Below are 14343 nucleotides of genomic sequence, written 5' to 3'. Positions count from 1 at the left end.
CTGGGTGCCACATGATTTTACAAACCTCCGCATGGTCACCTTACCTCCTTCACTCCAGGGAAAACAGGCCCAGATGAGTATCACAGTTCTGTCGCTTTTGGCTGTGAAGTCTGAGATTTGAACAATGCTGGAACAATATTTCTGTTCTGTTTGCCGAGGGGCTCCTGTTTGTTAAGTCTGTTTTCTCTGACATTTTGAGCCTTTATTCAATCTCACAGCACATGCTGCCTCATCTGCTGGCTGCTATTGTTATTTTTGTCACTTCTGATGTGACGTTGATAAAATTAGCAGCACAAGACGACGGGAGCCCTTGCTGCTGTTTTCTCCCCAGGGAGTCAAGTTCTGTGTTCCACAGTGCCAGTTACCGGAGGAAAAGCTTGAGTTATTTATATTTCTGTCTTGAGTTAGCGGAGTGATCAAATTGGAAAGAGCGCAGAAAAGATCGACAGGGATTGTGCCAGGACTTGAGGAGAGAGGTTGGACAGCCTTGGACTTCATTTCTTGGAGGTTAGAAGACCGAGAGGTGGTCTTGATGAGGTGTATAATACCATCAGGGGCTCAGATAGAGTGAACACACACAGTTTTTTTTCCCCGGGGTTGGGGAATCAAGAACCTGAGGGCAAATGTTTAAGGTGAAAGCGGAGAAATTTCATCTTCATCTCATGTTCTTGACATTTACTGCTTATTTATTTATCATTATTATTTCTTTCTGTATTTGCTCAGTTTGTTGTCTTTTGCATTCTGGTTGAATGCTGAAGTTGGTGGTCTTTCATTGATTCTGTTATGGTTATTATTCTATAGATTTGTTTAGTATGCCCACAGGAAAACAAATCTCAGGGTTGTATATAGTGGCATATATGTACTTAAAAAAATTTACTCTGAACTTTAACAGAAACATTTTTTACACCTATGTAGAATGAGCTGCCAGAGGAAGTGATTGAAGCAGGTAGAATAACAACCTTTTAAAAGACAATTGGACAGGTACAGGGATAGGAAAGGTTTAGTAGTTAAATATGGGCAAATGGGACTAGCTTGGATGTAGATGTTGGTCAACATGGCCCAGCTGGGCAGAAGGGCCTGCTATCTAACTCTGTTTACTTATTTAGAGATACAGGGCGGAATAGACTCTTGGCCCGCGCCCCTAGCAATTCGCAATTTAACCCCTCTAATCATGGGACAATTTACAATGATCAGGTAACTTTCCAACCGTTATGCCTTTGTAAAGTGGGAGGGAACGGTCACGGGGAGAATGTACAAACTCCTTACAGGCAGCAGCGGGAATTGAACCCCGGTCGCCCGGACCATGAAGCGTTGTTCTAACCACTATGCTATCGTGCCGCCACTGTGATTCTGCCAATGTGTTGTTTTGTTTCTATTTCAAAAACCATTTTTTGCATCTGTTTTGTGCAGTTTTTTTTCCCCATGACTTCTGGCAGAGAATCACCCAGACTATAACCCTGATTTGTAATAACCAACCTATGTACTTTAATGTTTTTCACCTTGGTTAAAGCAATGGATTATTTCATTAATTCAGTATATTCTTGCGGTTAGGACAGAAGGTATCGTCATCATTCTAGGAAGGATCATTGAGAACATTTAACGAGGAGGCAGATAAAATTTAAGATCCCTTTAAATATTTCACTTCTCACCCTTAACCCATGACCTCTAGTTGTAGTCTCACCCAACCTCAGTAGAAAAGCCTGCTTGCATTTACCCTATCTATACCCCTCATGATTTTGTATACCTCTATCAAATCTCCCCTCTTTCTCCTACACTCCAGGGAACAAAGTCCAAACCTTTATTCCCTAGTCCTGATAAAAGTCCCGATGAAGGGTCTTGACCTGAAACGTTGACTGTTTGCTCTTTTTCATAGATGCTGTCTGGCCTGCTGAGTTCCTCCAGTATTTGTGTGTGTGTTGCAAAGTCCTACCCTATTCAACCTTCCACTATGACTCAGGACGTCCAGTCCTGGCAACACCCCTGCACTCTTTCATTTGTACATGCACATCGTTCCTGTAGGTAGGTGATCAAAACTGCACACGATGCTCCAAATTAGGCCTCACCAGCATCTTGAACAAATTCAACATAACTTCCTGTCTCCTGTATTGAGTACTTTGATTTATGAAGGCCCATGTGCCAAAAGCACTCTTCACAACCCTACCTACCTGTGACACAACTTCCCTTATTTTTCCCACACCCCTGTGCTCTTTTGATGGGAGTTGCTGTCACAGGCTCTCCCTACGACACCTGTCTACCAGCACTTTTTACAATACTCCAAACTCAGCCTTACCAACGTCTTAAACAATGTCAACGTACTCAATACTCTGATTTACGAAGGACGATATGCCAAAGGCGAGTCTGTTGAGAAAGGGCGGGTACAGAAAACGAGTGCTAACACAAGGTCAGAGGTCAGAGATTTTTATTCAGTTTATTTTACATTGACGTATTCATTGTCTTGTGCTGTTAAAACCATGTTACGTGTTATAACTATATACAACTTAAAAATTACTATGCAATCTACTGTAAATACATCACAGACGGTTGTAGAACCTCAAAATGTTAGAATAATCAGTTGGTCATATTTTCATACAGTACCTGCCTTAATTTATAACAATTTATGTAAATAAGTTATTTACAAGATAAAATATTAACCAGAAAACCCAACTATGGTCTAGTTACTTACAGCCCTTAAAAATATCTTAATACTGTCTCTACAAAAGTTACTGTAGCCAGGGTGTGTCACCCGTGTGATTGTGACAGGAGACACGGGGTTGGATTGGATACCGGCTTCATAAAGACGAGGTGGTGGAGTCCAGAATTTCCCGTCCGTTGCAGACCGCTGGGACGTAGTGAGCGCTGGCAGACACTGTAAAGCAACAGTATCGGGGCAGGTTACTCCAACTGTCCTTGAAATGTAGAAAGGAAAATATTCAGGGTAAATCGAGAGTTGGACGTTTCTTCCCTGTCCAGTTGCATTTGGCAGCTCCTGTGTCCGGCGTTCCCAACCTTTTTTTATGCCATGGACCCCTACCGTTGACCGAGGGGTGTGTGGACCCCAGGTTGGGAACCCCTGACATGTGTGGAGGAGCCCAATGTAAGACTAGAAGACCACAGGTCCATAAAACATAGGCACAAAATTAGCCATTGGCCCATCAAGTCTGCTCCATCATTGTACCATGGATAACTTATTATCCCCCTCAATCCATTTTCCCACAGGAGGACCTCAACATTGTCATGGGGTTTGGAGTCTTGCGTGCTTCAATGACCCAGAGAGCAATGCTGGCTGGAGTCAGGGGCTTGTGCTTTGGCACTTGTTCAGGTGAAAGGGTGGAGGACAGTCTAAGAGTGATCCATAGGTTCTCCGGTTTGCGGGGTTAGCTCAGGGCTAACAATCTTGACTGGTAGAACAAAACTGTTACAGTAACAGCGATGGAGAATCGTCCTCCATCTGAGTGTGACGGTATTCCTGAGTCTCCACCCGGGACTTGCATGACTGACAGTAGTGAAAACCGAGAGGACGCTACTGACACGACGAAGGGTGCCCTGAACACTACTGGAGAGGGAGGACCTTCATTGTTGCCTTTAACGCCAGCGGCATAATGGGCAGGAAGTAAATGAGTAATCCCATTCTCCTGTCCTCTCCCCGTAACCTTTGACACCCTAACTAATCAAGAACCTATCAACCTCCGCTTTAAATATACCCAGTGACTTGGGCTCCACAGGTCTGACTGTCACGTTTCTGCTAATAGAGACATGAGAGACCACAGACTCTCGAATCTGGAGCAACAAGCAATGTACTGGAATAATTCTGCAAGTCAGTTTTGGGCCCCTTATCTAAGAATGGATAAGCTGGTGCTGCAGAGGGTTCAAAGGAAGTTCATGAGAATTATTCTGGGAATGAAAAGTTGAGGAGTGTTTGATGGTTCTGGGCCTGTATTCACTGTGGTTTAGAAGAATGAGGGAAGATCACATTGAAACCTATTGAATATTGAAAGGCTTAGATAGCGTGGATGTGGTGAGGACGTTTCTTATAGCGGGGAAGTCTAGGAACAGAGAGCACAGCCCTCAGCATAGAGGGATGTCCCTTTAGTGCAGGGATGAGGAGGAATTTCTTTAACCAGAGGGTGTTGAATCTGTGGAATTCACTGCCACAAATGGCTTTGGAGTCTAAGTCTTTGAATATATTTAAAGCAGAGGTTGATAGGGCACTAAGTGTTATGGGGAGAAGGCAGGAGAATAGGTTTGAGAGAGGTAATAAATCTGCCATGATGGCGTGGAGCAGACTCGAAGAGCTGAATGGCCTGATTCTGCTCCTACATTTTATGGTATTATGGTCTGGCAGTATCTGTGAGAGACACAAATTTTTAACCTGAAACAGTGACAGTTTCTTTCCTCCCACAGATGCTGCCTGACCTACTGAGTTCTTCCAGATAATTGTTTGTTGCACTCTTTGTTAATAGAACAGTACAGCATAGGCCCTTCATCCCATGATGTCAGAGCAACATTTTAACCTACTAAAGATCAATCTAACCCTTCCCTCTTACACAGCTCACTATTTTTCTATCATCCACGTGCCTGTCTAAGAGTCTCAAATATCCCTCATCTATCTGTCTCTACCACCATCCTTGGCAGGGTGTTCCACATACCCACCTCTCTCTGTGTAAAATACTATCTCTAACATAAACCCTATAATTTCCTCCTATCACCTTAAAATTATGCCCTCTTGTACTAGCCATTTCTGCCCTGGGAAAAAGTATCTGGCTGTCCACTCGATCTTGAGGGGTTCAACCTTGAGGAGCATCGCAATGAATCCATGTGCCTGATGCGTAAGGTTTTTGTGAACGGCAAAAGGGACAAACCAGGAAATGATAGACTGATAAGCCTTACACCAGTGATAGGAAAATGACTGGAGAAGATTCCTGGGGCTAGGAGTTACTCAAGAGTAGAAAATCATGGCTTTGTGCAGGGTAGTAATGTCTTACAAGCTTGAGGATATGATAAAGCTGGTTTGATGAGGGTAGGCCAGTGATACATGGATTTCTGTAAAGCTTTCTACAAGGTCCGTCATTGTAGACTGATCCAGTAGACTAAAGCACATAAGATCTACAGAGACGTGGAAGATTGGATTCAAAACTGGCTCGGCTATAAAAGTTAGAAGGTAGTGGTGAGTGTGAGGTGGGTGCTGACTAGGCCAGTGGTCTCTAGCGATCAGTTTTGGAATTGTTCGATTGGACTGTATAATTGTTATTTTCCTTGTAGTTAAATTTTTTATGCTTGTTTATTTATTTATTCGTTTATTTATTGGAACAGCCCTTCCAGTCTTTCGAACCGCACCATTCAGTGACCCCCGATTTAACCCTAGCCTAACCACAGGACAATTTACAATGACCAATTAACCCACCAACTGGTAGGTCTTTGGACTGTGGGGGGCAACCAGAGCATCCGGAGGAAACCCACGTGGTCACGGGGTGAAAGTACAAACTCCTTACAGACAGTGGCAGGAATTGCCTGTACTGTAAAGTGTTGAGCTAACCACTACTCTACCATGCCGCCCCATTATAATTACATATATACATAAAATTGTTTGGTGAGATTTCTGGTGGTTGTGGTCGTTTTTGTACTTGTGGAAATTCTTAGTTTCAGTGGCAGGTATTGCAATACTTGAATATTGAAACTATAGAATTTGAATGCTATCAAGTATTTGTATGTGTGCTATCAGAATTTGGGCAAATCCCCTAATTCTGCTCCTATGTCTTATGGTCTGAGTAGTCTGGTATAAGAAGATCAGACCATGTTTTTTACAGTCTCTTTGCTTTTTCCTTCCTCCAGGCCAGGGGTTCCCAACCTAGGGTCCACAGCACTCTTACTTAATAGTATTGAAAAAGGTTCTAGGACCTAGGCTCTATTTTTACCTCTCTGGTCCCTTTCCTTTCCCCTCCCTTCCTTTGTTCTTGTAACACTTAATAAAACGATCGTATGCGACAAGTTGTAGGCTTCATTCTTGACTTCCAGGATGACAAAAAGCATCAGGATCTAACAGGATCTTTGTTGTTTGTGATAATGTAGGTAAATATTGGTAAGTTTGCAGGTGACACAAAGATCAGCAGAGAAGTGGAAAATAAGGAAGATCACCAATTGAAATGACTGGGTAATGATACGTTTGTCCATAATGCTGCCTGATCAGGTGGGGGGGGGGGGGGACTAAGCAGGTGCTACACCTTGCCAAAGGGTGACCTGCAGGCTAGCGGAGGGAAGGCGTGCCTTACACCTGCTTTGATAGAGACAGCAGGATATGTAGAAGAAGCAGCAAATGGAGTTGAATCAAGTGTGAGATGTTGCATTTGGGAGGTCAAATGCAAAAGGAAAACGTATACAGTAGATGACAGGGTCCTTAGGAGCACCGATGTACAGAGGGATCTTGGGGTGCAAGTTCATAGCTTGCTGAACACAGCAATCCTAGGGGCAAGGGTGGTAAAGAGGGCATATGGCAGATGTGCCTTCATTTGGGGCATTGATTATAAGTGTCAGTGTGTGGGCACGTGGCCAAGTGGTTAAGGTCATTGGACTAGCGACCTGAAGGTCGTGAGTTCGAGCCCCAGCCGAGCCAGCGTGTTGTGTCCTTGAGCAAGGTACTTAATCACACATTGCTCTGCGACGACACTAGTGCCAAGCTGTATGGTTCCTAATGCCCTTCCCTTGGACAAGACTGGTGTCGTGGAGAGGGGAGACTTGCAGCATGGGCAGCTGCTGGTCTTCCATACAACCTGGTCAAGACTTTCCAGGCGCAGATCCATGGAATCGCAAGACTAACAGATGCCTTTGCTTATAAGTGTCAGGAAGTTGAGTCGTAGTTGTGAAAAACTTCGCTTGGGCCACGTATGGAGTATTGTGTGAAGTTCTGGTCACCCCATTCCTGGAAAGGCATAAAGGCTTTGGGTGTTGTCCGCATTGGAAGCTGGACAAACTCAGGTTGTCTTTCTGGAGAGTCAGAAGCTGAGGGAAGACCTGACTGAAGTTTATAAAATTTCTCTTAACTTTGGGTAATTTCTCTCCCCTTCTCCTCCTCTCTTTTTCCAATCCCTGATCCAGGTTCTTCCTTCTTCAGCCCTTTACCTTTTCCACATATCGCCTCCCAGGTTCTCACTTCATCCCCCTCCCCCACCCAGCTACCTACACCCCTCACCTATCAGTGCGTACTTTTTTCACTCCTCCCCCCCCCCCACCTTCTTACTCTGGCTTCTCCCCCTCTCCTTTCCAGTCCTGATGAAAGGTCTTGGCCTGAAACGTCGACTGGTTATTCCCCTCCATAGATGCTGCCTGGCTTGCTGAGATCTTCCAGCATTTTGTGTGTTGCTCTAAATTTCCAGCATCTGCAGAATCTCTTGTGTTTATAAAATTATGATAGGCATAGATATGGTAGGCAGTCAGAATCTTTTCTCAGGGTTGAAATGTCCTGCTTCAACCCCACTATTATAGGACTATTAAACCATTCCCTAGAACAATAAATTCGACTCTTGACCTCACAATTTACCTCATTATGATCTTGCACCTTATGGTCCTGCACTGCACTTTCTCTGCAGCTGTTACACTTTATTGAAAGGATACGAGGAGAAGGCAGGAGACTGGGGCTGAGAGGAAAATTGGATCAGCCATGATGAAATGGTGGAGCAGACTTGATGGGCCAAATGGCCTAATTCTGCTCCTATGTCTTGTGGTTTAATAATCTTAATTCTGCATTCTGTTCTTGTTTGACCTCAGTGCACTGTGTAATGGATCCGATCTGTATGAACAGTGTGCAAGACAGGCTTTTCACTGTATCTCAGCGCAGGTGACAGTAATAGGTCGCCATGGTAGTGTAGCAGTTAGCGCAATGTTCGGGCATTCTGGAGTTTCGAGTTCAATCCCGGCGTCCTCTGTAACGAGTCACTGTCCATTTTCCCCGTGGAATGCGTGTGTTTTCCCTGGGTTCTCCAGTTTCCTCCCACAGTCCAAAGACATACTGGGTAGGTTAATTGGTCATTGTAAATTGTCCCATGACTAGGTTAGGGTTAATCAGGTTTGCTGGGCAATGTGGCTCGAAGGGCCGAATGGCCTAGTCTACACTATATCACTAAATAATTAAAAGTTAAAAAAAAATTCCAATTCTAATTCCAAATACGGGGGTGGGGGGGGCGGGCAAAGGTTTAAGGTGAGAGGGGGAAGTTTAAGGGAGATTTGTGAGGCAAATTTTGTACCTGGGAATCTGCTGTCATGGCGATTGTGGAGGCAGATATGATCGTGATATTTTAGAGACATTTAGACACCATTAGCTAGGGAATAGACCATGTGTGGGCAGATGGAGTTTGCTTACTCTGGCATTGTGTTCAGCAGACACAAGAAGGGCCTATTCCTGGGTTTTCTACGAGGCAGCTCAGTGTTGAGCCAACAGAGGTGCCAGCATTCTGCCAAGACAACAAACTGAGACCTCATCTGTATAAAACAATTCGAAGCAGATTTTTCTGCAGTGTTTGGACCCCCCCCCCCACCCCGCCGCCACCGGTCAAAGACACGTCCAACCGGTCAATGTCACTTTGCTGTGGGAGCTTACGGTGCCCAAGTAGCCTGCATTACAAGGGCAACCTTACACCAAAGACACTTCACTGGGTGTAATGGCTCTGGGATGTCGTGAAGATGTGAAAGTCGCTGAAGAAACGTTAAGAACACACAAGATTCTGTAGATGCTGGAATTGCAGAGCAACACACAGAAGATGCTGGAGGAACTCAGGGGGCAGGCAGCATCGATGGAGAGGAATAGAACAGTTCGTGTTTGAAATGACCCCAGGAATAAATGGGTACATTTATGGAGGAAGAAGCTGGCCGATATTTTGAGCTGAAACCCTTCGTCGGGGCTGGAAAGGAAGAGGCAGAAGGCAGAAGAAGAAGGTGCGGGAGGAGAGGAAGGAAGACAAGCCAGAAGGTGAGAGGTGAAGCCAGTTGGGGAGGGGGTGAAGTGAGAAGCTGGGAGGTGATAGGTGGAAAAGGTGAAAGGGTGAAGTAGAAGGAATCTGATAGGAGAGGAGAGTGGACCATGGGAGAAAGACAAGGAGGAGGGGACCCAGAGGTGGGTAGGTGAGGAGAAGAGAAGGGGTGAGATGATAACCAAAATGGGGAATGGAAAAAGAGAATGGATTATTCTTTCCAAATCTTCATCTGCACCTCTAAGAATCAAACACACAGGAGACAACCTCTGTCTCCATCATCTGTCAAGTAGTGAGGGAGGGGTTGTTTTCATGACACCGTGCCACCTCTCCTTCCTGTACGTCGCCCCATCCTTGTTTGAGATCTGGCTCCTGCATCGGGTGATAGATGAGTCTGGCTGAGGGGGATAATGGGTGGGTGGGGGGGGGGAATGAAGTGAGAAGTTGGGAGGTGATAGGTGAGGAAGGTAAGGGGCTGAAGAACGAACCTGATAAGAGAGGAGAGTGGACTGTGGGAGAAAGGAAGGAAGAGGGGAACTAGAGAGAGCTATAGAAATATCAGTCTTTCTTCTTTGGTCCACAAATAACACATCCTCGACCAACAGTCAGTGACCTGGAGCCCAACTACTGCCTGGAATTGGTATTGGTTTATTATTGTATAAAAAATCTTTGTTTGGTATGTCATCCATACAGATTAATTTATTCTAACACTGCATTAAGGTCATACAAGGTAAAACAATAAAAGAACGTGGAATCAAGTTTAACGGCTACAGAGAAAGTGCAATGCAGGTAGACAATAATAAAGTGCAAGGCTATAATGAGATAGATTGTGAAGCCAAGAGTCCATCACATCTAGACTTCCACTTTCTGTCAACAGCAGAGCCAAATGCTGGACTTACAGAGACAGATCTCCAACCTGAACCATTTCTATTACCAATGTTTACTTAGTTTTGATATGAAAGGTATGAGGGATGACAGAACAGTCAGCTGATAACCACACCACGTTGTACAGGGGCTCCACTTCTCAAACCCCATCACTTTGAGAGGAAGTTTGGACTGGGAGGTGGATGTGTTTCAGCTAGGAATGTTTGAGGGGCCGAGTGTACACCAGCAACCAGCAGAGGGAGTGAGGGGATTGTGTCGTTTGGGGTTGGTGGTCAAGCAAATAAATAAAAACACACACACACACACCTATATATATATATATATATACACACACACATACAGAGTGCCCGAACGTTTTAATTTCAATTCTCATTCCTGTTCTGACATGTCAGTCCATGGCCTCCTCTTGTGTCAATATGGCATGAATATTGATTTCTCCTTTTGGTAAAAAGAACTTCCCTCCTCTTCCCCTCTTACCTCTACTCACCTGCCTGTCACTTCCCCCGAGTCCCCTCCTCTCTCCTTTTCTCCTATGGTCCACTCTCCTTTTCTATCAGATTCCTTCCTCTCTGGCCCTTGACCTGTCCCACCCACCTGGCTTCAGATCTCACCTTCTAGCTACCCTCCTTCCCTTCCTACCGCCTTTTTATTCTGGAAGCTTCCCCCTTACTTTCCAGTCCTGAAGAAGGATCTCAGCCCGAAACGTTGACTGCTTATTCATTTTCTGCCTGACCCTGCTGAGTTTCTCCGGCATTTTGTGTGTGTTACTCTGGATTTCCAGCATCTGCAAATCTGTGTGCTAATTACATAAGCAGATGATGAGGAACTGAATTCGACATTCACTGAATTGGACATTCACAGCACAAAAACGGGTCCTTTAGCCCAATCTCTCCATGCCAATCTTGATGCCTGCCTAAGATAGCCATATTTGTCTATTTGTCAGTGTTTGGCCCATATCTCTCTGAACCTTTCCTATCCACGTATCTGTTTCTGTCGTTCTCCTGGCTGGTAGTTTCATACACCCTCCACCTTCCCACATAGAAGTCATCCTTCACATCCCCTCTCACTTCAAACTTACACCCTCTAGTTCTTAATTCTCCTACCCTGGTGGTGGTGGGGGCGGGGGGAAGACTGAGTGTATTCACTCTCTCTGTGGCTCTTCTGAATCTTTGCAGCTTTGTGACATCTTTCTTGTAACAGGGTGATCAAATCTGTTCACAAGCCTCACCAAGCGTCCGAGTGTGGAAAGGCACCCTGGTGAAAGTTCCTTGAGTTTAGTAAAGTGTCAATGGCGAATGATTTGGGAATGTTGTATTTGAGTCGCTTAGGGGACGTCGTGTGTGTTTTCAGAGGCATGGTGGTGCAGGACGCTTTATAGCACTAGTGATCCGGTTCAATTCCCGCCACTGTCTGTAAGGAGTTCGTACATTCTCTCCGTAACTGCACGGGTTTCCCCTGGGTGCTCTGGGTCCCTCCTACATCCAAAGACATGAGGGTTAGGGTTAGTGAGTTGTGGGCATGCCATGTTGGCACTAGATGCAAGGGTCACTTGCGGGCTGCCCTCAGCATAATCCTGGTGCATTTGATTTGACGCAAAACCCACACATTTCACAATATGTGTTCCAACGTTTCAAAGTATACGTGACAAATAAAGCTGATGTTGAATCTTTATCAGAGGTGTAAGGGCAGCGACACCATCATCAGGGGCTGAGTATGAAATACTAACGGGACCGCGTCGCCTGTACTTACAGTGAGAGTGGCTCGTGACCGTCCCGCTGACACTGAACCTGTTCATGGTGAGTCTGTGGCTGGTCACGTTCTTCTGGGGCTGGAACACGATAATATGGACCTTGGGTGCAAAGAGGCAGCCCAGCACCACAAAGCCACTCAGGCTGACTGAGATGCACATTGTCGTGGTCTGAACCTATGGAACAGAAAGCATTTGAAGATTAGCTTCATTTGTCATATGTACGTATGACTGTCCTGCTGACACTCGTACATTTCAGCACCTCAGGAAGATGACATCCTTCATTAAGGACCCTCACCCTCCAGGATATACTGTCTTCTCATCAGGGAGGAGGTACAGGAGCGTGAGGACACACACTCAATGTTTTACACAATAAGACCATAAGACATAGGAGCAGAATTAGGCCATTTGTGCGATCGAGTTTGCTCTGCTATTCCATTGTGGCTGATTTATTATCCCTCTCAACTCCATTCTCCCACACCTCTCCATGACCTTTGACCTCCTTACTAATCAAGCACCTATCAACATCTGCTTCAAATATACCCAATGACTTGGCCTCTACAGTCATCTGTAGCAATATATTCCACAGATTCACCACCACCTGGCTGAAGGAATTTCTTCTCATCTCCATTCTAAAGGGATGTCTTTCTATTCCGAAGCTGCGCCCTCTGGTCCTAGACTCCCCTACTATAGGAAACATCCTCTCCATGCTCACTCTATCTAGGCCCTTCATATTCGGTCGGTTTCAATGAGATTGTCCTTCATTCTTCTGAACTCCAGTGACTACATGCCCAGGGTCATCAAATATTATACATGTTAATCCTTTCCGGGATTCCGGGATCATTCTCGTGAATCTCCTCCGCACCCTCTCCAATGCCAGCAGATTCTTTCGTAGATAAGAATCCCAAACGTACTCACAATACTCCAAGTGTGGTCTGACCAGTGCCTTATAAAACCTCAGCATTACAACCTTGCTTTTATACTCTAGTCCTCTCAGAATGAATAGTAACATTGCATTTGCCTTCCTCACCACCTACTCAACCTGCAAGTTAATCTTCAGGGAATCCTGCACGAGGACTCCCAAGTCCCTTTGCACCTCTGGTTTTTGAATTTGCTTCCCACTTAGAAACTACTTTATAAACCTCTTTCAGTGATGGAATAAATATCTTCTTGTACTAAATTTCACAAGGAAAGGTTGAGCAAGCTAGGGCTTTTCTTGTTGGAGTGAAGGAGGATGAGGGATGTCTTGATAGAGGTGTACAAGATGATAGGAGGCATAGATAGAGTGGACAGGCGGAGACTTTTTCAAGGGCAGAAATGGCTAATAAGAGAGGCATAATTTTAGGTGATTGGAGGAAAGTATAGGGGGATGTCAGAGGTAATTTCTTACACAGAATGGTGGTGTGTGGAACACATGGTCAGAGATGGTGGTAGAGGCAGATACATTAACGATATTTAAGAGACTCTTACATTAGCATGTGGATGAAAGAAAAATGGAGGATTATGTAGGAGTGAAGTGTTAGATTGATCTTAGAATAGGTTATATGGTCAGTACAATATTGTGGGCTGGAGGACCTGTACTGTGCTGTAATGTTCTATGTTCTACCTTCAATGAAACGTTAACTGTGATCCAACAAGTTCTCCAAGTCACAGAGAGACACAAAATGGAGTGACATACTGACTACTGACATATCTATACTGACATACTGTAGAACAATTTTTACTCTTCCCACAGTCCCCACTAAGTGCCTTCAGATTCTACCCCGTGCCCGCACGCAGGGTTAACTTAGAAGGGCTTATTTTAATTATCAACCCTTTTGTTCTAATGTTAGCTTTATTTGTTGCATGTACATCGAAAGAACCCACACGTGGCATGTGGGAGGAAGCTGGATCTCTTGGGAAGATAGCCACTGGGAGAACACACAGACCAAAGGGATTCTCCCCATGACCAAGTGGTTTCCTCTGAGTGTTCCGGTTTTCGCCCATATTCCAAACATGTTCAGGTTAGGATTAGTAATTTGTTTATTTATTTAAGCCACGCCACCCAGCAACCCACCTATTTAACCTTAGCCTAATCACAAGACAATTTACAAGGACCAACTAACCTACTAACCGGTATGCCTTTAGAATGTGGGAGGAAACCCACTCGGTCACGGGTAGAACGTACAAACTCCTTACAGACAGCGGAGGGAATTGAACCCAGGTTGCTGGTACTGTAAGCGTTGTGCTAACCACTACGCCACTGTGCCGCCCCACGTTGTGGGCATGTTATGTTGGCACTGGAGGTGTGGTGGCACTTGCGGGCTCATCCTCAGACTGTGTTGGTCCTTGACAAAGTGACTCATTTCACTGTATGTTTCGATGTACATGTGACAATAAAACTAACCTTTAATCTTTTCCATTTCCAAGGGCAGGTAGTAATCAATTAAATATTAGTCTGGAGTCACAGATTGGGACGGAGCAAGATATCAACGTTTTTAGGGGAATCACCATTATTGATATTTACTTTTACTTCCAGATTTATTCAAATGAGACACAATTTTGCCATTTGCCACGGTGGAATTCGAACTTGCATTTCCCAATCATTAATCCCTGGCTCTGGATTATGGTAACAAATCCAGAATGGCTTCAGAACTAGCACAGGCAGCGTTTTACAGAGGATGATGCAAGGTACCAGACAGCAACACTTATTGGTCAGTTATCTCAATGAACTTTGGCATGATCTTTTTAAAGGTCTAGTTGGTTGTCAACCTT

The 14343-nt window shown here is 44.8% G+C and overlaps 1 protein-coding gene across 3 annotated transcripts in view; it reads right to left on the bottom strand.

Moving 5' to 3' along the window:
* Window positions 1–2584: 2584 nt before the first annotated feature.
* The window catches only part of LOC140186611 (metabotropic glutamate receptor 3-like), a 60158-nt gene continuing 48399 nt past the window's right edge, over window positions 2585–14343 (bottom strand). The window contains exons 4-6 of one of the 3 annotated variants that reach the window (XM_072240958.1): window positions 11611–11766; window positions 10341–10357; window positions 2585–2856 (exon numbers count right to left, since the gene is read on the bottom strand). In XM_072240958.1, the coding sequence (XP_072097059.1) occupies window positions 2790–2856; window positions 10341–10357; window positions 11611–11766 (240 nt within the window). In that variant the 3' untranslated portion in view covers window positions 2585–2789. Of the gene's footprint in view, window positions 2867–5113; window positions 5187–10340; window positions 10358–11591; window positions 11767–14343 lie in introns of all 3 variants that reach the window. The other 2 variants (XM_072240957.1, XM_072240956.1) reach the window with 2 other exon arrangements.

Source organism: Mobula birostris, chromosome 23 (genome assembly GCF_030028105.1).
Source record: "Mobula birostris isolate sMobBir1 chromosome 23, sMobBir1.hap1, whole genome shotgun sequence".
In the NCBI taxonomy this organism is placed as follows: Eukaryota; Metazoa; Chordata; class Chondrichthyes; order Myliobatiformes; family Myliobatidae; genus Mobula; species Mobula birostris.
This window is presented reverse-complemented; position numbering and strand designations above follow the sequence as displayed.